Source organism: Salvelinus alpinus, chromosome 4, assembly GCF_045679555.1.
Source record: "Salvelinus alpinus chromosome 4, SLU_Salpinus.1, whole genome shotgun sequence".
NCBI lineage: Eukaryota > Metazoa > Chordata > Actinopteri > Salmoniformes > Salmonidae > Salvelinus > Salvelinus alpinus.
The window spans coordinates 91,370,562-91,395,051 of NC_092089.1; the positions used below are offsets into that span (position 1 = coordinate 91,370,562).

The 24,490-nt window shown below is 48.3% G+C and overlaps 1 protein-coding gene across 2 annotated transcripts in view; it reads left to right on the forward strand.

Moving 5' to 3' along the window:
- Positions 1-24,490, forward strand: part of LOC139574671 (catenin alpha-1) — a 251,524-nt gene that overhangs the window by 149,296 nt on the left and 77,738 nt on the right. For both annotated transcript variants that reach the window (XM_071399447.1, XM_071399448.1), the window contains exons 12-14: positions 70-226; positions 4,083-4,283; positions 8,033-8,184. In XM_071399447.1, the coding sequence (XP_071255548.1) occupies positions 70-226; positions 4,083-4,283; positions 8,033-8,184 (510 nt within the window). The remainder of the gene's footprint in view (positions 1-69; positions 227-4,082; positions 4,284-8,032; positions 8,185-24,490) is intronic.

The window sequence follows — 24,490 nt, forward strand, 5'->3', positions numbered from 1 at the left end:
TGATGTATAAGGAAGTGTCATGTTTGTAATCCACCTGCTGTAGTAATTGGTGTGATTGCTCTGTAACAGGTGATTAATGCGGCGCTGGCTCTAGCTGCCAAGCCCAACAGTAAGGTTGCTCAGGACAACATGGACCTCTTCAAAGACTCCTGGGAGAAACAGGTCCGCGTCCTCACTGACGCCGTCGATGACATCACCAGCATCGACGACTTCCTCTGTGTGTCTGGTGAGTAGGAGGGGGCGGAGCTTTCTTTTCAGGGTTCATCTAATTTGCATGTCCATGCCAGTACATATTCACTTTGAGAATATTCTTGTTTAATGAAAAGTGCTTTACAAAATGTAATATTAATATTATACAGTGGGGCAAAAAAGTATTTAGTCAGCCACCAACAGTGCAAATTGTCCCACTTAAAAAGATGAGAGAGGCCTGTAATTTTCATCATAGGTACACTTCAACTATGACAGACAAAATGAGGAAAAAAATCCAGAAAATCACATTGTAGGATTCTTAATGAATTTATTTGCAAATTATGGTGGAAAATAAGTATTTGGTCACCTACAAACAAGCAAGATTTCTGGCTCTCACAGACCTGTAACTTCTTCTTTAAGAGGCTCCTCTGTCCTCCACTCGTTACCTGTATTAATGGCACCTGTTTGAACATGTTATCAGTATAAAAGACACCTGTCCACAACCTCAAACAGTCACACTCCAAACTCCACTATGGCCAAGACCAAAGAGCTAGTCAAAGGATATACACAGGACACAGGTTCAAGCCATGTAACACACACAGACCCCACGGAACATGAAGAACTGTCAGACAGACAAACTGAACACCGTTTTATCACTCTCTGAAACAGTGGTTCCAGCGGGAGTTACACCAGCCCGCCTGCCCTCCCTCCCTCCCTCCCTCCCTCCCTCCCTCCCTCCCTCCCTCCCTCCCTCCCTCCCTCCCTCCCTCCCTCCCTCCCTCCCTCCCTCCCTCCCTCCCCTCCCTCCCTCCCAGGCAGTGGGTTTACACCTCCATGTGAACAGACAGTTGTTTGGGTCTGAGGCTCTTTAAGATGATCAGTGTTTAATCTCTGGTCGTGGAAGAAGTGAAGACTTAAGTGACTCTTTCCGCGTTGCAGCTGAAAGCAACACCCCAGTGTAGCTCTCCTGTTAGCTGTCGACGCTAGAGAGGTGGAAACCTGAAGCAGGAAGTGATCAGAACACTGTAGGGCCTATCAAATGGAATCACTGAATCCAGACATTAAAACCAAATGTATTGAACTTATTAGTAAGGAATCAACTAAATGTAGTGAAACATTAATTCATTTGCCCAAATATATCATAAGACATGAGACAGACTGCGTAAGTGATTTGTATTTTTCCTGCAACTTTCTGAAGAGGCAACGTTGAACTATGTACGGTGCTTGTAGATACAACTTTGTGTAGCTGTTGACGAAGATTTTAACAGTATTCTGGTAAATCCAAAAGGCAAAAACCTTCTCAATGAATTAACTACAACGTAGCCTATACTTAGCAGGCAAAATGATAGGATTATTTTCATCAATCCAGTCGGGTATTAGACTGCACTAAAAGTTAGCATCTTGCTAGGTGCACAATGTAACTATATTTCAAAAAAAAAAATGTTCCTAGACCTTCAAATGTGGTTTAGTCTTTGTTGTGGACTTTTTAGATCCCCTCTATAAAGTGAAAACGGAGACCTGGAAAAACAAAACGGAGAAAACGTTTTTCCCCAATTTGGAGGAAAAATGGAATCAGGCAAAAAATATATAGATTTTATAGGGTTCTACGAGTCTTATTTGGACACTGTAGCATAACGCTATGCAATCAATAAAGCATTTGTTTTTGGACAAGTTCTGGTAGTGCCTCCCCGTTAGCGTCCATTAGGTTCCTCGTGAATACACCTCTGGTGAGGAAGGAGAGTCTTAATTAGCCTCCTGTCTGTAGCTGTTAGACACTGTTTAATACCTGGCCTCCTGTCTGTAGCTGTTAGACACTGTTTAATACCTGGCCTCCTGTCTGTAGCTGTTAGACACTGTTTAATACCTGGCCTCCTGTCTGTAGCTGTTAGACACTGTTTAATACCTGGCCTCCTGTCTGTAGCTGTTAGACACTGTTTAATACCTGGCCTCCTGTCTGTAGCTGTTAGACACTGTTTAATACCTGGCCTCCTGTCTGTAGCTGTTAGACACTGTTTAATACCTGGCCTCCTGTCTGTAGCTGTTAGACACTGTTTAATACCTGGCCTCCTGTCTGTAGCTGTTAGACACTGTTTAATACCTGGCTTCCTGTCTGTAGCTGTTAGACACTGTTTAATACCTGGCCTCCTGTCTGTAGCTGTTAGACACTGTTTAATACCTGGCCTCCTGTCTGTAGCTGTTAGACACTGTTTAATACCTGGCCTCCTGTCTGTAGCTGTTAGACACTGTTTAATACCTGGCCTCCTGTCTGTAGCTGTTAGACACTGTTTAATACCTGGCCTCCTGTCTGTAGCTGTTAGACACTGTTTAATACCTGGCCTCCTGTCTGTAGCTGTTAGACACTGTTTAATACCTGGCCTCCTGTCTGTAGCTGTTAGACACTGTTTAATACCTGGCTTCCTGTCTGTAGCTGTTAGACACTATTTAATACCTGGCCTCCTGTCTGTAGCTGTTAGACACTGTTTAATACCTGGCCTCCTGTCTGTAGCTGTTAGACACTGTTTAATACCTGGCCTCCTGTCTGTAGCCGTTAGACACTGTTTAATACCTGGCCTCCTGTCTGTAGCTGTTAGACACTGTTTAATACCTGGCTTCCTGTCTGTAGCTGTTAGACACTGTTTAATACCTGGCCTCCTGTCTGTAGCTGTTAGACACTGTTTAATACCTGGCCTCCTGTCTGTAGCTGTTAGACACTGTTTAATACCTGGCCTCCTGTCTGTAGCTGTTAGACACTGTTTAATACCTGGCCTCCTGTCTGTAGCTGTTAGACACTGTTTAATACCTGGCCTCCTGTCTGTAGCCGTTAGACACTGTTTAATACCTGGCCTCCTGTCTGTAGCCGTTAGACACTGTTTAATACCTGGCCTCCTGTCTGTAGCTGTTAGACACTGTTTAATACCTGGCTTCCTGTCTGTAGCTGTTAGACACTGTTTAATACCTGGCCTCCTGTCTGTAGCTGTTAGACACTGTTTAATACCTGGCCTCCTGTCTGTAGCTGTTAGACACTGTTTAATACCTATAGACCAGAGCCCTATTCCCTATATAGGGCACTACTGTTGGTCAGAGCCTCCTAGGGAAGCTCAAACAGCTCTGGACAAAACTAGTTCACTATGTAGGGGAAGGGGTTCTATTTGGGACTGCTGGGTGCTGAGAGAATTGACATCCTGTCACGTACAGGGCTCTACAGTGCGACCATTTAACACCGATGAGTGGCAATAAATGTTTTCCTGGGTTTTTATTTACGAGCACCAGTAAGCCTAGAACAATGATATATTCTAGCAGTAAAATCTCACATTTGTTCCTTGTTCTCTTTGTGTGAGCCTACATTTTCAACTTAGACGTGCTCCTTGTCAAATTATAAACAGGTCATTGTGGGAGACCTGATGTATGTAGAGACGAGGGGTTCAATCTGCTGGTCAGGTTGTGATCAAGCATTGAGCTGGGCCTTAAACAATAAGTACAGGGACTCCTCTCACCTCCCAAACCAAGGACACGCTCTGACGAGGCCCAGATGGCAGCCCGTACGGTGGGTAGTGCACTATATAAGGAACAAGGTTCCATTTGGGACTCAGACTTCCTGTCTCACAGGTCCGTGTCCTTGTTACGGGAGTGTGTAGCTAACCAAGTAAACAAAAAATATACCTCATCTCGTCTGACATGAAGAGGGAGAAAACAGCCCGTCTGGAAGACTTTCCTTCAAACAAATAGTTTCCGTAGGATCGTCAGCGAGCTAGGGAGTTAGTTTACCCATGACACTTCCTGTTTCTTTTGCTGTTTGTTCTGTAGGAGTAGAGATTCAGAACCCCGTTTCTGTCAAGCCATGTGTTTCTAATAGGCTCTCTATGAATAAACATGGGGTGATTCTTCTCTTCCAGAGAACCACATTCTGGAGGATGTCAACAAGTGTGTGATAGCGCTGCAGGAGAAGGATGTGGACGGGTTGGATCGTACGGCCGGCGCCATCCGTGGCCGCGCTGCCAGGGTGGTCCATGTGGTCACATGTGAGATGGACAACTATGAGCCTGGAGTCTACACAGAGAAGGTTCTCGAGGCCACCAAGCTACTCACTAACACAGGTAACATCTGTCTCTCTCTGCTGGTTGTCTCTCTGTCTTTACCGGTGGTACAGGTATCATAGATGGAGAGGGAGGGTCCTCTCCTGCCCTCTCCTCACCCCTCTCCTGCCCTCTCCTCACCCCTCTCCTGCTCTCTCCTCACCCCTCTCCTGCCCTCTCCTCACCCCTCTCCTGCCCTCTCCTCACCCCTCTCCTGCTCTCTCCTCACCCCTCTCCTGCTCTCTCCTCACCCCTCTCCTGCTCTCTCCTCACCCCTCTCCTGCTCTCTCCTCACCCCTCTCCTGCCCTCTCCTCATCACCTCTCCTGCCCTCTCCTCATCCCTCTCCTGCCCTCTCCTCACCCCGCTCCTGCTCTCTCCTCACCCCTCTCCTGCTCTCTCCTCACCCCTCTCCTGCCCTCTCCTCATCACCTCTCCTGCCCTCTCCTCATCCCTCCTGCCCTCTCCTCATCCCTCTCCTGCTCTCTCCTCATCACCTCTCCTGCTCTCTCCTCATCACCTCTCCTGCCCTCTCCTCATCACCTCTCCTGCCCTCTCCTCATCCCTCTCCTGCTCTCTCCTCATCCTTCTCCTGCCCTCTCCTCATTCCTCTCCTGCCCTCTCCTCATTCCTCTCCTGCCCTCTCCTCATTCCTCTCCTGCCCTCTCCTCATTCCTCTCCTGCCCTCTCCTCATTCCTCTCCTCATTCCTCTCCTGCCCTCTCCTCATTCCTCTCCTGCCCTCTCCTCATCCCTCTCCTGCCCTCTCCTCATCCCTCTCCTGCTCTCTCCTCACCCCTCTCCTGCTCTCTCCTCACCCCTCTCCTGCTCTCTCCTCACCCCTCTCCTGCTCTCTCCTCACCCCTCTCCTGCTCTCTCCTCACCCCTCTCCTGCTCTCTCCTCACCCCTCTCCTGCTCTCTCCTCACCCCTCTCCTGCTCTCTCCTGCTCTCTCCTCTCTCCTCACCCCTCTCCTGCTCTCTCCTCACCCCTCTCCTGCTCTCTCCTCACCCCTCTCCTGCTCTCTCCTGCTCTCTCCTCACCCCTCTCCTGCTCTCTCCTCACCCCTCTCCTGCTCTCTCCTCACCCCTCTCCTGCTCTCTCCTGCTCTCTCCTCACCCCTCTCCTGCTCTCTCCTCACCCCTCTCCTGCTCTCTCCTCACCCCTCTCCTGCTCTCTCCTCACCTCTCTCCTGCTCTCTCCTGCTCTCTCCTCACCCCTCTCCGGCTCTCTCCTCATCACCTCTCCTGCTCTCTCCTCACCCCTCTCCTGCTCTCTCCTCACCCCTCTCCTGCTCTCTCCTCACCCCTCTCCTGCTCTCTCCTCACCCCTCTCCTGCTCTCTCCTCACCCCTCTCCTGCTCTCTCCTCATCACCTCTCCTGCTCTCTCCTCACCCCTCTCCTGCTCTCTCCTCACCCCTCTCCTGCTCTCTCCTGCTCTCTCCTCATCACCTCTCCTGCTCTCTCCTCATCACCTCTCCTGCTCTCTCCTCACCCCTCTCCTGCTCTCTCCTCACCCCTCTCCTGCTCTCTCCTCACCCCTCTCCTGCTCTCTCCTCACCCCTCTCCTGCTCTCTCCTCACCCCTCTCCTGCTCTCTCCTCACCCCTCTCCTGCTCTCTCCTGCTCTCTCCTCACCCCTCTCCTGCTCTCTCCTCACCCCTCTCCTGCTCTCTCCTGCTCTCTCCTCCCCCCTCTCCTGCTCTCTCCTCACCCCTCTCCTGCTCTCTCCTCACCCCTCTCCTGCTCTCTCCTCACCCCTCTCCTGCTCTCTCCTGCTCTCTCCTCACCCCTCTCCTGCTCTCTCCTCACCCCTCTCCTGCTCTCTCCTCACCCCTCTCCTGCTCTCTCCTCACCCCTCTCCTGCTCTCTCCTGCTCTCTCCTCACCCCTCTCCTGCTCTCTCCTCACCCCTCTCCTGCTCTCTCCTCACCCCTCTCCTGCTCTCTCCTCACCCCTCTCCTGCTCTCTCCTCACCCCTCTCCTGCTCTCTCCTCACCCCTCTCCGGCTCTCTCCTCATCACCTCTCCTGCTCTCTCCTCACCCCTCTCCTGCTCTCTCCTCACCCCTCTCCTGCTCTCTCCTGCTCTCTCCTCATCACCTCTCCTGCTCTCTCCTCACCCCTCTCCTGCTCTCTCCTCACCCCTCTCCTGCTCTCTCCTCACCCCTCTCCTGCTCTCTCCTCACCCCTCTCCTGCTCTCTCCTCACCCCTCTCCTGCTCTCTCCTCACCCCTCTCCTGCTCTCTCCTCACCCCTCTCCTCACCCCTCTCCGGCTCTCTCCTCATCACCTCTCCTGCTCTCCTCCCCTGATCCCTCTCCTCCCAAACGTTCCCCTCCATAAAAGCTTTATGTAATCACTACAGCTAGCTTGGCCTTCATTAACTATTGAAAGGCCTGTCTGGTTTGTTTCTCAGGATTTAAACCACCGTTAGGACGGCAGAGTTTAGCTAGTTATGCTCTATAGAAAGGACCTCATTGATATTCATTGCAAAAGTGGAGGCCTCTTGTGTGTGTGTGACTCTGTGTCTATTGGTTTATGTAATAGCACCCTTTGATGGTCTGTATCAAATGGATGATTAGAGGGGGACTGAGGCACCACAGCTCTGAGGAAGCTCCCTGCACACTAGGGTTGAGTAAGCTCCCTGCGCACTAGGGTTGAGTAAGCTCCCTGCGCACTAGGGTTGAGTAAGCTCCCTGCGCACTAGGGTTGAGGAAGCTCCCTGCGCACTAGGGTTGAGGAAGCTCCCTGCGCACTAGGGTTGAGGAAGCTCCCTGCGCACTAGGGTTGAGGAAGCTCCCTGCGCACTAGGGTTGAGGAAGCTCCCTGCGCACTAGGGTTGAGGAAGCTCCCTGCGCAAAGGTTGCTAGATCAAATCCCTGAGGCGACAAGGTAAGAATCTGTCGTTCTGCCCCTGAACACGGCAGTTAACCCACTGTTCCCCGGTAGGCCGTCATTGTAAATAAGAATTTGTTCTTAAACTGACTTGCCTAGTTAAAGGATAAATAAAAAACAAATTCTGGATTAGGTAATGTGCTGCTGCTCACCCAGACTGAGCTGGAGATGACAGGTACTCAGCTTCCTGCTTTTGGTCTTTATGATCACTATGGAGCTGTGGGCTGGGTAGCATCTTAGCCGTGGGCTGGCTAGCATCTTAGCTGTGGGCTGGGTAGCATCTTAGCTGTGGGCTGGGTAGCATCTTAGCTGTGGGCTGGGTAGCATCTTAGCTGTGGGCTGGGTAGCATCTTAGCTAGCTGTGGGCTGGGTAGCATCTTAGCTAGCTGTGGGCTGGGTAGCATCTTAGCTAGCTGTGGGCTGGGTAGCATCTTAGCTAGCTGTGGGCTGGGTAGCATCTTAGCTAGCTGTGGGCTGGGTAGCATCTTAGCTAGCTGTGGGCTGGGTAGCATCTTAGCTAGCTGTGGGCTGGGTAGCATCTTAGCTAGCTGTGGGCTGGGTAGCATCTTAGCTAGCTGTGGGCTGGGTAGCATCTTAGCTAGCTGTGGGCTGGGTAGCATCTTAGCTAGCTGTGGGCTGGGTAGGATCTTAGCTAGCTGTGGGCTGGGTAGCATCTTAGCTGTGGGCTGGGTAGCATCTTAGCCGTGGGCTGGGTAGCATCTTAGCCGTGGGCTGGGTAGCATCTTAGCCGTGGGCTGGGTAGCATCTTAGCCGTGGGTGACCAGTATCGTTTTGTGATACATTGAGACCTGTCATTCTGCTGTTTTGCATTCTACATTTGATTGCCATTCCATCCCTTCTTTCTCCCACCTCCTCCAGTCATGCCCAGGTTCACAGAGCAGGTGGAGGCAGCGGTAGAGGCTCTGAGCGCCAACCCCACCCTCCCCGTTGACGAGAACGAGTTCATCGACGCCTCTCGTCTGGTCTACGATGGAGTCCGCGACATCCGCAAGGCCGTGCTGATGATCAGGGTGAGTGTACACACTAGACACTACATAGTGCACTATATTTAATGAGTCCTAACTCTCCTTTACTGCACTGTTGTCATAATCACGTGAGTCTACACACTAATGACACCGTGCACTATTTGTTTCTCCTTCACTTAAATGGCTTATGGTAGAGAAATGGAACATTCAATTCTCTGGCAACAACTCTGGTGGACGTTGCTGCAGTCAGCATGCCAATTGTACGCTCCTTCAAAACCTTGAGACATCTGTGTCGTTATGTTGTGTGACAAAACAGCACATTTAAGTGGCCTTTTATTGTCCTCCGTACAATGTGCACCAGTGTAATGATCGTTTGCCTGTCCATGCGAGCGAGCCCGTACGTGATCTCAAATAGCCGATGCTCTGCGCTCTTCTTTATTAGTACATTATTTGATGAAACACGACGATTTGCTGCTGTTAACCTGTAGAAATGCGTTGAATAACAGATTCATACATGGGAAAAACACACGGTCCCAGAAAACCAACTAAAGGAAGCTTGTTCTGAGGTGTCTGTCCTATATCTGAGAGATTTAAGAAAGATCAGGAAACTATTTATATAATTTTCACATTTAAACCCTTTTTTTTAGGCACTAAATTACTTCCAAATACAGTAAACTAATGAGAAGCCTGGCTTCTTAGGAGTCTAACTCTTGTTCAATCTTATTATTTGGGGAAATTAATTTAATTTGGGACATAATATCTGTATCTAGACAGTCAGGGATAACTGTAAAATCCACAAACAATGCATTTAGCAATATTGATGCCATTATGTTTGAACAAAAGAACACAGCATTAGCCGTGGCGAAATGCGTAGAGTTATAGGAAATAGTCTTTAACAATTCAACCCTGTAACTCTGATCTGGACTGTTGGTTTAGATCGGTCTTAACAACACACTGTTACAGCAGATATATACAGGACACCGGTTCAAGCCATGTGACACACACAGACCCCACGGAACATGAAGGACTGTCAGACAGACAAACTGAACACCGTTTTATCACTCTCTGAAACAGTGGTTCCAGCGGGCGTTACACCAGCCCGCCTTCCCTCCCTCCCTCCCTCCCTCCCTCCCTCCCTCCCTCCCTCCCTCCCTCCCGCCCTCCCTCCCTCCCTCCCTCCCTCCCTCCCTCCCTCCCTCCCTCCCTCCCTCCCTCCCAGGCAGTGGGTTTACACCTCCGTGTGAACAGACAGTTGTTTGGGTCTGAGGCTCTTTAAGATGATCAGTGTTTAACCTCTGGTCGTGGAGCTACTCCTAGGCAGATCCAGCCTGTGTCTGATGTTACCTCGCTGGGGTGTCTGACAGGACGACAGGCCCCCTCTTGGTCCAAGACGTCTCTGGACTGGTAGACAGGGAGGAAGGGGAACATTCCAGTGACTGACGGGCTCAGAGGGAGGTGTTACAGTAGGTAGAAGGAGAGGAGCAGTCAGGGTTACCTGGACATTTACAGTAGGCAGGAGAGAGAATAGCAGTCAGGGTTACCTTGACATTTACAGTAGGCAGAAGGAGAGAGAATAGCAGTCAGGGTTACCTGGACATTTACAGTAGGTAGAAGGAGAGAGAGGAGCAGTCAGGGTTACCTGGACATTTACAGTAGGCAGGAGAGAGAATAGCAGTCAGGGTTACCTGGACATTTACAGTAGGCAGGAGAGAGAATAGCAGTCAGGGTTACCTGGACATTTACAGTAGGCAGAAGGAGAGAGAATAGCAGTCAGGGTTACTTGGACATTTACAGTAGGCAGAAGGAGAGAGAATAGCAGTCAGGGTTACCTGGACATTTACAGTAGGCAGAAGGAGAGAATAGCAGTCAGGGTTACCTGGACATTTACAGTAGGCAGAAGGAGAGAGAATAGCAGTCAGGGTTACCTGGATATTTACAGTAGGCAGAAGGAGAGAGAATAGCAGTCAGGGTTACCTGGACATTTACAGTAGGTAGGAGAAGAGCAGTCAGGGTTACCTGGACATTTACAGTAGGTAGAAGGAGAGAATAGCAGTCAGGGTTACCTGGACATTTACAGTAGGCAGAAGGAGAGAGAATAGCAGTCAGGGTTACCTGGACATTTACAGTAGGCAGAAGGAGAAGAGCAGTCAGGGTTACCTGGACATTTACAGTAGGCAGAAGGAGAGAATAGCAGTCAGGGTTACCTGGACATTTACAGTAGGCAGAAGGAGAGAGAATAGCAGTCAGGGTTACCTGGATATTTACAGTAGGCAGAAGGAGAGAGAATAGCAGTCAGGGTTACCTGGACATTTACAGTAGGCAGAAGGAGAGAGAATAGCAGTCAGGGTTACCTGGACAGTTACAGTAGGTAGGAGAAGAGCAGTCAGGGTTACCTGGACATTTACAGTAGGCAGAAGGAGAGAGAATAGCAGTCAGGGTTACCTGGACATTTACAGTAGGCAGAAGGAAAAGAGCAGTCAGGGTTACCTGGACATTTACAGTAGGCAGAAGGAGAGAGAATAGCAGTCAGGGTTACCTGGACATTTACAGTAGGTAGAAGGAGAGAGAATAGCAGTCAGGGTTACCTGGACATTTACAGTAGGTAGAAGGAGAGAGAATAGCAGTCAGGGTTACCTGGACCTTTACAGTAGGTAGAAGGAGAGAGAAGAGCAGTCAGGGTTACCTGGACATTTACAGTAGGTAGAAGGAGAGAGAATAGCAGTCAGGGTTACCTGGACATTTACAGTAGGTAGAAGGAGAGGGAGGATCAGTCAGGGTTACCTGGACATTTACAGTAGGCTGAAGGAGAGAGAATAGCAGTCAGGGTTACCTGGACATTTACAATAGGTAGAAGGAGAGGGAGGATCAGTCAGGGTTACCTGGACATTTACAGTAGGCTGAAGGAGAGAGAATAGCAGTCAGGGTTACCTGGACATTTACAGTAGGTAGAAGGAGAGGGAGGATCAGTCAGGGTTACCTGGACATTTACAGTAGGCTGAAGGAGAGAGAATAGCAGTCAGGGTTACCTGGACATTTACAGTAGGCAGAAGGAGAGAGAATAGCAGTCAGGGTTACCTGGACATTTACAGTAGGTAGGAGAGAGAATAGCAGTCAGGGTTACCTGGACATTTACAGTAGGTAGGAGAGAGAATAGCAGTCAGGGTTACCTGGACCTTTACAGTAGGTAGAAGGAGAGAGAAGAGCAGTCAGGGTTACCTGGACATTTACAGTAGGTAGAAGGAGAGAGAATAGCAGTCAGGGTTACCTGGACATTTACAGTAGGTAGAAGGAGAGGGAGGAGCAGTCAGGGTTACCTGTACATTTACAGTAGGTAGAAGGAGAGAGAATAGCAGTCAGGGTTACCTGGACATTTACAGTAGGCAGAAGGAGAGAGAGAAGCAGTCAGGGTTACCTGGACATTTACAGTAGGTAGAAGGAGAGAATAGCAGTCAGGGTTACCTGGACATTTACAGTAGGCAGAAGGAGAGAGAATAGCAGTCAGGGTTACCTGGACATTTACAGTAGGCATAAGGAGAATAGCAGTCAGGGTTACCTGGACATTTACAGTAGGCTGAAGGAGAGAGAATAGCAGCAAGGGTTACCTGGACATTTACAGTAGGCAGAAGGAGAGAGAAGAGCAGTCAGGGTCACCTGGACATTTACAGTAGGTAGGAGAAGAGCAGTCAGGGTTACCTGGACATTTACAGTAGGTAGAAGGAGAGAATAGCAGTCAGGGTTACCTGGAAATTTACAGTAGGCAGAAGGAGAGAGAATAGCAGTCAGGGTTACCTGGAAATTTACAGTAGGCAGAAGGAGAGAGAATAGCAGTCAGGGTTACCTGGACATTTACAGTAGGCAGAAGGAGAGAGAATAGCAGTCAGGGTTACCTGGACATTTACAGTAGGCAGAAGGAGAGAGAATAGCAGTCAGGGTTACCTGGATATTTACAGTAGGTAGGAGAGAGAATAGCAGTCAGGGTTACCTGGACATTTACAGTAGGTAGAAGGAGAGAGAATAGCAGTCAGGGTTACCTGGACCTTTACAGTAGGTAGAAGGAGAGAGAAGAGCAGTCAGGGTTACCTGGACATTTACAGTAGGTAGAAGGAGAGAGAATAGCAGTCAGGGTTACCTGGACATTTACAGTAGGTAGAAGGAGAGGGAGGAGCAGTCAGGGTTACCTGGACATTTACAGTAGGTAGAAGGAGAGGGAGGAGCAGTCAGGGTTACCTGGACATTTACAGTAGGTAGAAGGAGAGAATAGCAGTCAGGGTTACCTGGACATTTACAGTAGGCAGAAGGAGAGAGAATAGCAGTCAGGGTTACCTGGACATTTACAGTAGGCATAAGGAGAATAGCAGTCAGGGTTACCTGGACATTTACAGTAGGCAGATGGAGAGAGAATAGCAGTCAGGGTTACCTGGACATTTACAGTAGGTAGGAGAGAGAATAGCAGTCAGGGTTACCTGGACATTTACAGCAGGCAAAAGGAGAAGAGCAGTCAGGGTTACCTGGACATTTACAGTAGGTAGAAGGAGAGAATAGCAGTCAGGGTTACCTGGACATTTACAGTAGGCTGAAGGAGAGAGAATAGCAGCCTGGTTACCTGGACATTTACAGTAGGCAGAAGGAGAGAGAAGAGCAGTCAGGGTTACCTGGACATTTACAGTAGGTAGAAGGAGAAGAGCAGTCAGGGTTACCTGGACATTTACAGTAGGTAGAAGGAGAGAAGAGCAGTCAGGGTTACCTGGACATTTACAGTAGGTAGAAGGAGAGAGAAGAGCAGTCAGGGTTACCTGGACATTTACAGTAGGCTGAAGGAGAGAGAATAGCAGTCAGGGTTACCTGGACATTTACAGTAGGCAGAAGGAGAGAGAAGAGCAGTCAGGGTTACCTGGACATTTACAGTAGGCAGAAGGAGAGAGAATAGCAGTCAGGGTTACCTGGACATTTACAGTAGGCAGAAGGAGAAGAGCAGTCAGGGTTACCTCGACATTTACAGTAGGCAGAAGGAGAGAGAATAGCAGTCAGGGTTACCTGGACATTTACAGTAGGTAGAAGGAGAGAGAATAGCAGTCAGGGTTACCTGGACATTTACAGTAGGTAGAAGGATAGAGAATAGCAGTCAGGGTTACCTGGACATTTACAGTAGGTAGAAGGAGAGAGAAGAGCAGTCAGGGTTACCTGGACATTTACAGTAGGTAGAAGGAGAGGGAGGATCAGTCAGGGTTACCTGGACATTTACAGTAGGCTGAAGGAGAGAGAATAGCAGTCAGGGTTACCTGGACATTTACAGTAGGTAGAAGGAGAGAGAATAGCAGTCAGGGTTACCTGGACATTTACAGTAGGTAGAAGGAGAGAGAAGAGCAGTCAGGGTTACCTGGACATTTACAGTAGGTAGAAGGAGAGAGAATAGCAGTCAGGGTTACCTGGACATTTACAGTAGGTAGAAGGAGAGAAGAGCAGTCAGGGTTACCTGGACATTTACAGTAGGTAGAAGGAGAGAGAAGAGCAGTCAGGGTTACCTGGACATTTACAGTAGGCTGAAGGAGAGAGAATAGCAGTCAGGGTTACCTGGACATTTACAGTAGGCAGAAGGAGAGAGAAGAGCAGTCAGGGTTACCTGGACATTTACAGTAGGCAGAAGGAGAGAGAATAGCAGTCAGGGTTACCTGGACATTTACAGTAGGCAGAAGGAGAAGAGCAGTCAGGGTTACCTCGACATTTACAGTAGGCAGAAGGAGAGAGAATATCAGTCAGGGTTACCTGGACATTTACAGTAGGTAGAAGGAGAGAGAATAGCAGTCAGGGTTACCTGGACATTTACAGTAGGTAGAAGGATAGAGAATAGCAGTCAGGGTTACCTGGACATTTACAGTAGGTAGAAGGAGAGAGAAGAGCAGTCAGGGTTACCTGGACATTTACAGTAGGTAGAAGGAGAGGGAGGATCAGTCAGGGTTACCTGGACATTTACAGTAGGCTGAAGGAGAGAGAATAGCAGTCAGGGTTACCTGGACATTTACAGTAGGTAGAAGGAGAGAGAATAGCAGTCAGGGTTACCTGGACATTTACAGTAGGTAGAAGGAGAGAGAAGAGCAGTCAGGGTTACCTGGACATTTACAGTAGGTAGAAGGAGAGAGAATAGCAGTCAGGGTTACCTGGACATTTACAGCAGGCAGAAGGAGAGAGAATAGCAGTCAGGGTTACCTGGACATTTACAGTAGGCAGAAGGAGAGAGAATAGCAGTCAGGGTTACCTGGCCATTTACAGTAGGCAGAAGGAGAGAGAATAGCAGTCAGGGTTACCTGGACATTTACAGTAGGCAGAAGGAGAGAGAATAGCAGTCAGGGTTACCTGCACATTTACAGTAGGCAGAAGGAGAGAGAATAGCAGTCAGGGTTACCTGGACATTTACAGTAGGCAGAAGGAGAGAGAATAGCAGTCAGGGTTACCTGGACATTTACAGTAGGCAGAAGGAGAGAGAATAGCAGTCAGGGTTACCTGGACATTTAGAGTAGGCAGAAGGAGAGAGAATAGCAGTCAGGGTTACCTGGACATTTACAGTAGGTAGAAGGAGAGAGAATAGCAGTCAGGGTTACCTGGACATTTACAGTAGGCAGAAGGAGAGAGAATAGCAGTCAGGGTTACCTGGACATTTACAGTAGGCAGAAGGAGAGAGAATAGCAGTCAGGGTTACCTGGACATTTACAGTAGGCAGAAGGAGAAGAGCAGTCAGGGTTACCTGGACATTTACAGTAGGCAGAAGGAGAGAGAATAGCAGTCAGGGTTACCTGGACATTTACAGTAGGCAGAAGGAGAGAGAATAGCAGTCAGGGTTACCTGGACATTTACAGTAGGCAGAAGGAGAGAGAATAGCAGTCAGGGTTACCTGGACATTTACAGTAGGCAGAAGGAGAGAGAATAGCAGTCAGGGTTACCTGGACATTTACAGTAGGCAGAAGGAGAGAGAATAGCAGTCAGGGTTACCTGGACATTTACAGTAGGCAGAAGGAGAGAGAATAGCAGTCAGGGTTACCTGGACATTTACAGTAGGCAGAAGGAGAAGAGCAGTCAGGGTTACCTGGACATTTACAGTAGGCAGAAGGAGAGAGAATAGCAGTCAGGGTTACCTGGACATTTACAGTAGGCAGAAGGAGAGAGAATAGCAGTCAGGGTTACCTGGACATTTACAGTAGGCAGAAGGAGAGAGAATAGCAGTCAGGGTTACCTGGACATTTACAGTAGGCAGAAGGAGAATAGCAGTCAGGGTTACCTGGACATTTACAGTAGGCAGAAGGAGAGAGAATAGCAGTCAGGGTTACCTGGACATTTACAGTAGGCAGAAGGAGAGAGAATAGCAGTCAGGGTTACCTGGACATTTACAGTAGGCAGAAGGAGAGAGAATAGCAGTCAGGGATACCTGGACATTTAGAGTAGGCAGAAGGAGAGAGAATAGCAGTCAGGGTTACCTGGACATTTACAGTAGGTAGAAGGAGAGAGAATAGCAGTCAGGGTTACCTGGACATTTACAGTAGGCAGAAGGAGAGAGAATAGCAGTCAGGGTTACCTGGACATTTACAGTAGGCAGAAGGAGAGAGAATAGCAGTCAGGGTTACCTGGACATTTACAGTAGGCAGAAGGAGAAGAGCAGTCAGTGTTACCTGGACATTTAGAGTAGGCAGAAGGAGAGAGAATAGCAGTCAGGGTTACCTGGACATTTACAGTAGGTAGAAGGAGAGAGAATAGCAGTCAGGGTTACCTGGACATTTACAGTAGGCAGAAGGAGAGAGAATAGCAGTCAGGGTTACCTGGACATTTACAGTAGGCAGAAGGAGAGAGAATAGCAGTCAGGGTTACCTGGACATTTACAGTAGGCAGAAGGAGAAGAGCAGTCAGTGTTACCTGGACATTTACAGTAGGCAGAAGGAGAGAGAATAGCAGTCAGGGTTACCTGGACATTTACAGTAGGCAGAAGGAGAGAGAATAGCAGTCAGGGTTACCTGGACATTTACAGTAGGCAGAAGGAGAGAGAATAGCAGTCAGGGTTACCTGGACATTTACAGTAGACAGAAGGAGAGAGAATAGCAGTCAGGGTTACCTGGACATTTACAGTAGGCAGAAGGAGAGAATAGCAGTCAGGGTTACCTGGACATTTACAGTAGGCAGAAGGAGAGAGAATAGCAGTCAGGGTTACCTGGACATTTACAGTAGGCAGAAGGAGAGAGAATAGCAGTCAGGGTTACCTGGACATTTACAGTAGGCAGAAGGAGAGAGAATAGCAGTCAGGGTTACCTGGACATTTACAGTAGGTAGGAGAAGAGCAGTCAGGGTTACCTGGACATTTACAGTAGGCAGAAGGAGAGAGAATAGCAGTCAGGGTTACCTGGACATTTACAGTAGGCAGAAGGAAAAGAGCAGTCAGGGTTACCTGGACATTTACAGTAGGCAGAAGGAGAGAGAATAGCAGTCAGGGTTACCTGGACATTTACAGTAGGTAGAAGGAGAGAGAATAGCAGTCAGGGTTACCTGGACATTTACAGTAGGTAGAAGGAGAGAGAATAGCAGTCAGGGTTACCTGGACCTTTACAGTAGGTAGAAGGAGAGAGAAGAGCAGTCAGGGTTACCTGGACATTTACAGTAGGTAGAAGGAGAGAGAATAGCAGTCAGGGTTACCTGGACATTTACAGTAGGTAGAAGGAGAGGGAGGATCAGTCAGGGTTACCTGGACATTTACAGTAGGCTGAAGGAGAGAGAATAGCAGTCAGGGTTACCTGGACATTTACAATAGGTAGAAGGAGAGGGAGGATCAGTCAGGGTTACCTGGACATTTACAGTAGGCTGAAGGAGAGAGAATAGCAGTCAGGGTTACCTGGACATTTACAGTAGGTAGAAGGAGAGGGAGGATCAGTCAGGGTTACCTGGACATTTACAGTAGGCTGAAGGAGAGAGAATAGCAGTCAGGGTTACCTGGACATTTACAGTAGGCAGAAGGAGAGAGAATAGCAGTCAGGGTTACCTGGACATTTACAGTAGGTAGGAGAAGAGCAGTCAGGGTTACCTGGACATTTACAGTAGGCAGAAGGAGAGAGAATAGCAGTCAGGGTTACCTGGACATTTACAGTAGGCAGAAGGAAAAGAGCAGTCAGGGTTACCTGGACATTTACAGTAGGCAGAAGGAGAGAGAATAGCAGTCAGGGTTACCTGGACATTTACAGTAGGTAGAAGGAGAGAGAATAGCAGTCAGGGTTACCTGGACATTTACAGTAGGTAGAAGGAGAGAGAATAGCAGTCAGGGTTACCTGGACCTTTACAGTAGGTAGAAGGAGAGAGAAGAGCAGTCAGGGTTACCTGGACATTTACAGTAGGTAGAAGGAGAGAGAATAGCAGTCAGGGTTACCTGGACATTTACAGTAGGTAGGAGAGGGAGGATCAGTCAGGGTTACCTGGACATTTACAGTAGGCTGAAGGAGAGAGAATAGCAGTCAGGGTTACCTGGACATTTACAATAGGTAGAAGGAGAGGGAGGATCAGTCAGGGTTACCTGGACATTTACAGTAGGCTGAAGGAGAGAGAATAGCAGTCAGGGTTACCTGGACATTTACAGTAGGTAGAAGGAGAAGAGCAGTCAGGGTTACCTGGACATTTACAGTAGGTAGAAGGAGAGAAGAGCAGTCAGGGTTACCTGGACATTTACAGTAGGTAGAAGGAGAGAGAAGAGCAGTCAGGGTTACCTGGACATTTACAGTAGGCAGAAGGAGAGAGAGAAGCAGTCAGGGTTACCTGGACATTTACAGTAGGTAGAAGGAGAGAATAGCAGTCAGGGTTACCTGGACATTTACAGTAGGCAGAAGGAGAGAGAATAGCAGTCAGGGTTACCTGGACATTTACAGTAGGCATAAGGAGAATAGCAGTCAGGGTTACCTGGACATTTACAGTAGGCAGAAGGAGAGAGAATAGCAGTCAGGGTTACCTGGACATTTACAGTAGGTAGGAGAGAGAATAGCAGTCAGGGTTACCTGGACATTTACAGCAGGCAAAAGGAGAAGAGCAGTCAGGGTTACCTGGACATTTACAGTAGGTAGAAGGAGAGAATAGCAGTCAGGGTTACCTGGACATTTACAGTAGGCTGAAGGAGAGAGAATAGCAGCCTGGTTACCTGGACATTTACAGTAGGCAGAAGGAGAGAGAAGAGCAGTCAGGGTTACCTGGACATTTACAGTAGGTAGAAGGAGAAGAGCAGTCAGGGTTACCTGGACATTTACAGTAGGTAGAAGGAGAGAAGAGCAGTCAGGGTTACCTGGACATTTACAGTAGGTAGAAGGAGAGAGAAGAGCAGTCAGGGTTACCTGGACATTTACAGTAGGCTGAAGGAGAGAGAATAGCAGTCAGGGTTACCTGGACATTTACAGTAGGCAGAAGGAGAGAGAAGAGCAGTCAGGGTTACCTGGACATTTACAGTAGGCAGAAGGAGAGAGAATAGCAGTCAGGGTTACCTGGACATTTACAGTAGGCAGAAGGAGAAGAGCAGTCAGGGTTACCTCGACATTTACAGTAGGCAGAAGGAGAGAGAATAGCAGTCAGGGTTACCTGGACATTTACAGTAGGTAGAAGGAGAAGAGCAGTCAGGGTTACCTGGACATTTACAGTAGGCATAAGGAGAATAGCAGTCAGGGTTACCTGGACATTTACAGTAGGCAGATGGAGAGAGAATAGCAGTCAGGGTTACCTGGACATTTACAGTAGGTAGGAGAGAGAATAGCAGTCAGGGTTACCTGGACATTTACAGCAGGCAAAAGGAGAAGAGCAGTCAGGGTTACCTGGACATTTACAGTAGGTAGAAGGAGAGAATAGCAGTCAGGGTTACCTGGACATTTACAGTAGGCTGAAGGAGAGAGAATAGCAGCCTGGTTACCTGGACATTTACAGTAGGCAGAAGGAGAGAGAAGAGCAGTCAGGGTTACCTGGACATTTACAGTAGGTAGAAGGAGAAGAGCAGTCAGGGTTACCTGGACATTTACAGTAGGTAGAAGGAGAGAAGAGCAGTCAGGGTTACCTGGACATTTACAGTAGGTAGAAGGAGAGAGAAGAGCAGTCAGGGTTACCTGGACATTTACAGTAGGCTGAAGGAGAGAGAATAGCAGTCAGGGTTACCTGGACATTTACAGTAGGCTGAAGGAGAGAGAATAGCAGTCAGGGTTACCTGGACCTTTACAGTAGGTAGAAGGAGAGAGAAGAGCAGTCAGGGTTACCTGGACATTTACAGTAGGTAGAAGGAGAGAGAATAGCAGTCAGGGTTACCTGGACATTTACAGTAGGTAGAAGGAGAGAGAATAGCAGTCAGGGTTACCTGGACATTTACAGTAGGCAGAAGGAGAGAGAGAAGCAGTCAGGGTTACCTGGACATTTACAGTAGGTAGAAGGAGAGAATAGCAGTCAGGGTTACCTGGACATTTACAGTAGGCAGAAGGAGAGAGAATAGCAGTCAGGGTTACCTGGACATTTACAGTAGGCATAAGGAGAATAGCAGTCAGGGTTACCTGGACATTTACAGTAGGCAGAAGGAGAGAGAATAGCAGTCAGGGTTACCTGGACATTTACAGTAGGTAGGAGAGAGAATAGCAGTCAGGGTTACCTGGACATTTACAGCAGGCAAAAGGAGAAGAGCAGTCAGGGTTACCTGGACATTTACAGTAGGTAGAAGGAGAGAATAGCAGTCAGGGTTACCTGGACATTTACAGTAGGCTGAAGGAGAGAGAATAGCAGCCTGGTTACCTGGACATTTACAGTAGGCAGAAGGAGAGAGAAGAGCAGTCAGGGTTACCTGGACATTTACAGTAGGTAGAAGGAGAAGAGCAGTCAGGGTTACCTGGACATTTACAGTAGGTAGAAGGAGAGAAGAGCAGTCAGGGTTACCTGGACATTTACAGTAGGTAGAAGGAGAGAGAAGAGCAGTCAGGGTTACCTGGACATTTACAGTAGGCTGAAGGAGAGAGAATAGCAGTCAGGGTTACCTGGACATTTACAGTAGGCAGAAGGAGAGAGAAGAGCAGTCAGGGTTACCTGGACATTTACAGTAGGCAGAAGGAGAGAGAATAGCAGTCAGGGTTACCTGGACCTTTACAGTAGGTAGAAGGAGAGAGAAGAGCAGTCAGGGTTACCTGGACATTTACAGTAGGTAGAAGGAGAGAGAATAGCAGTCAGGGTTACCTGGACATTTACAGTAGGTAGAAGGAGAGGGAGGAGCAGTCAGGGTTACCTGGACATTTACAGTAGGTAGAAGGAGAGAGAATAGCAGTCAGGGTTACCTGGACATTTACAGTAGGCAGAAGGAGAGAGAGAAGCAGTCAGGGTTACCTGGACATTTACAGTAGGTAGAAGGAGAGAATAGCAGTCAGGGTTACCTGGACATTTACAGTAGGCAGAAGGAGAGAGAATAGCAGTCAGGGTTACCTGGACATTTACAGTAGGCATAAGGAGAATAGCAGTCAGGGTTACCTGGACATTTACAGTAGGCAGAAGGAGAGAGAATAGCAGTCAGGGTTACCTGGACATTTACAGTAGGTAGGAGAGAGAATAGCAGTCAGGGTTACCTGGACATTTACAGCAGGCAAAAGGAGAAGAGCAGTCAGGGTTACCTGGACATTTACAGTAGGTAGAAGGAGAGAATAGCAGTCAGGGTTACCTGGACATTTACAGTAGGCTGAAGGAGAGAGAATAGCAGCCTGGTTACCTGGACATTTACAGTAGGCAGAAGGAGAGAGAAGAGCAGTCAGGGTTACCTGGACATTTACAGTAGGTAGAAGGAGAAGAGCAGTCAGGGTTACCTGGACATTTACAGTAGGTAGAAGGAGAGAAGAGCAGTCAGGGTTACCTGGACATTTACAGTAGGCAGAAGGAGAGAGAATAGCAGTCAGGGTTACCTGGACATTTACAGTAGGCATAAGGAGAATAGCAGTCAGGGTTACCTGGACATTTACAGTAGGCAGAAGGAGAGAGAATAGCAGTCAGGGTTACCTGGACATTTACAGTAGGTAGGAGAGAGAATAGCAGTCAGGGTTACCTGGACATTTACAGCAGGCAAAAGGAGAAGAGCAGTCAGGGTTACCTGGACATTTACAGTAGGTAGAAGGAGAGAATAGCAGTCAGGGTTACCTGGACATTTACAGTAGGCTGAAGGAGAGAGAATAGCAGCCTGGTTACCTGGACATTTACAGTAGGCAGAAGGAGAGAGAAGAGCAGTCAGGGTTACCTGGACATTTACAGTAGGTAGAAGGAGAAGAGCAGTCAGGGTTACCTGGACATTTACAGTAGGTAGAAGGAGAGAAGAGCAGTCAGGGTTACCTGGACATTTACAGTAGGTAGAAGGAGAGAGAAGAGCAGTCAGGGTTACCTGGACATTTACAGTAGGCTGAAGGAGAGAGAATAGCAGTCAGGGTTACCTGGACATTTACAGTAGGCAGAAGGAGAGAGAAGAGCAGTCAGGGTTACCTGGACATTTACAGTAGGCAGAAGGAGAGAGAATAGCAGTCAGGGTTACCTGGACATTTACAGTAGGCAGAAGGAGAAGAGCAGTCAGGGTTACCTCGACATTTACAGTAGGCAGAAGGAGAGAGAATAGCAGTCAGGGTTACCTGGACATTTACAGTAGGTAGAAGGAGAAGAGCAGTCAGGGTTACCTGGACATTTACAGTAGGCATAAGGAGAATAGCAGTCAGGGTTACCTGGACATTTACAGTAGGCAGATGGAGAGAGAATAGCAGTCAGGGTTACCTGGACATTTACAGTAGGTAGGAGAGAGAATAGCAGTCAGGGTTACCTGGACATTTACAGCAGGCAAAAGGAGAAGAGCAGTCAGGGTTACCTGGACATTTACAGTAGGTAGAAGGAGAGAATAGCAGTCAGGGTTACCTGGACATTTACAGTAGGCTGAAGGAGAGAGAATAGCAGCCTGGTTACCTGGACATTTACAGTAGGCAGAAGGAGAGAGAAGAGCAGTCAGGGTTACCTGGACATTTACAGTAGGTAGAAGGAGAAGAGCAGTCAGGGTTACCTGGACATTTACAGTAGGTAGAAGGAGAGAAGAGCAGTCAGGGTTACCTGGACATTTACAGTAGGTAGAAGGAGAGAGAAGAGCAGTCAGGGTTACCTGGACATTTACAGTAGGCTGAAGGAGAGAGAATAGCAGTCAGGGTTACCTGGACATTTACAGTAGGCTGAAGGAGAGAGAATAGCAGTCAGGGTTACCTGGACCTTTACAGTAGGTAGAAGGAGAGAGAAGAGCAGTCAGGGTTACCTGGACATTTACAGTAGGTAGAAGGAGAGAGAATAGCAGTCAGGGTTACCTGGACATTTACAGTAGGTAGAAGGAGAGAGAATAGCAGTCAGGGTTACCTGGACATTTACAGTAGGCAGAAGGAGAGAGAGAAGCAGTCAGGGTTACCTGGACATTTACAGTAGGTAGAAGGAGAGAATAGCAGTCAGGGTTACCTGGACATTTACAGTAGGCAGAAGGAGAGAGAATAGCAGTCAGGGTTACCTGGACATTTACAGTAGGCATAAGGAGAATAGCAGTCAGGGTTACCTGGACATTTACAGTAGGCAGAAGGAGAGAGAATAGCAGTCAGGGTTACCTGGACATTTACAGTAGGTAGGAGAGAGAATAGCAGTCAGGGTTACCTGGACATTTACAGCAGGCAAAAGGAGAAGAGCAGTCAGGGTTACCTGGACATTTACAGTAGGTAGAAGGAGAGAATAGCAGTCAGGGTTACCTGGACATTTACAGTAGGCTGAAGGAGAGAGAATAGCAGCCTGGTTACCTGGACATTTACAGTAGGCAGAAGGAGAGAGAAGAGCAGTCAGGGTTACCTGGACATTTACAGTAGGTAGAAGGAGAAGAGCAGTCAGGGTTACCTGGACATTTACAGTAGGTAGAAGGAGAGAAGAGCAGTCAGGGTTACCTGGACATTTACAGTAGGTAGAAGGAGAGAGAAGAGCAGTCAGGGTTACCTGGACATTTACAGTAGGCTGAAGGAGAGAGAATAGCAGTCAGGGTTACCTGGACATTTACAGTAGGCAGAAGGAGAGAGAAGAGCAGTCAGGGTTACCTGGACATTTACAGTAGGCAGAAGGAGAGAGAATAGCAGTCAGGGTTACCTGGACCTTTACAGTAGGTAGAAGGAGAGAGAAGAGCAGTCAGGGTTACCTGGACATTTACAGTAGGTAGAAGGAGAGAGAATAGCAGTCAGGGTTACCTGGACATTTACAGTAGGTAGAAGGAGAGGGAGGAGCAGTCAGGGTTACCTGGACATTTACAGTAGGTAGAAGGAGAGAGAATAGCAGTCAGGGTTACCTGGACATTTACAGTAGGCAGAAGGAGAGAGAGAAGCAGTCAGGGTTACCTGGACATTTACAGTAGGTAGAAGGAGAGAATAGCAGTCAGGGTTACCTGGACATTTACAGTAGGCAGAAGGAGAGAGAATAGCAGTCAGGGTTACCTGGACATTTACAGTAGGCATAAGGAGAATAGCAGTCAGGGTTACCTGGACATTTACAGTAGGCAGAAGGAGAGAGAATAGCAGTCAGGGTTACCTGGACATTTACAGTAGGTAGGAGAGAGAATAGCAGTCAGGGTTACCTGGACATTTACAGCAGGCAAAAGGAGAAGAGCAGTCAGGGTTACCTGGACATTTACAGTAGGTAGAAGGAGAGAATAGCAGTCAGGGTTACCTGGACATTTACAGTAGGCTGAAGGAGAGAGAATAGCAGCCTGGTTACCTGGACATTTACAGTAGGCAGAAGGAGAGAGAAGAGCAGTCAGGGTTACCTGGACATTTACAGTAGGTAGAAGGAGAAGAGCAGTCAGGGTTACCTGGACATTTACAGTAGGTAGAAGGAGAGAAGAGCAGTCAGGGTTACCTGGACATTTACAGTAGGTAGAAGGAGAGAGAAGAGCAGTCAGGGTTACCTGGACATTTACAGTAGGCTGAAGGAGAGAGAATAGCAGTCAGGGTTACCTGGACATTTACAGTAGGCAGAAGGAGAGAGAAGAGCAGTCAGGGTTACCTGGACATTTACAGTAGGCAGAAGGAGAGAGAATAGCAGTCAGGGTTACCTGGACATTTAGAGTAGGCAGAAGGAGAGAGAATAGCAGTCAGGGTTACCTGGACATTTACAGTAGGTAGAAGGAGAGAGAATAGCAGTCAGGGTTACCTGGACATTTACAGTAGGCAGAAGGAGAGAGAATAGCAGTCAGGGTTACCTGGACATTTACAGTAGGCAGAAGGAGAGAGAATAGCAGTCAGGGTTACCTGGACATTTACAGTAGGCAGAAGGAGAAGAGCAGTCAGTGTTACCT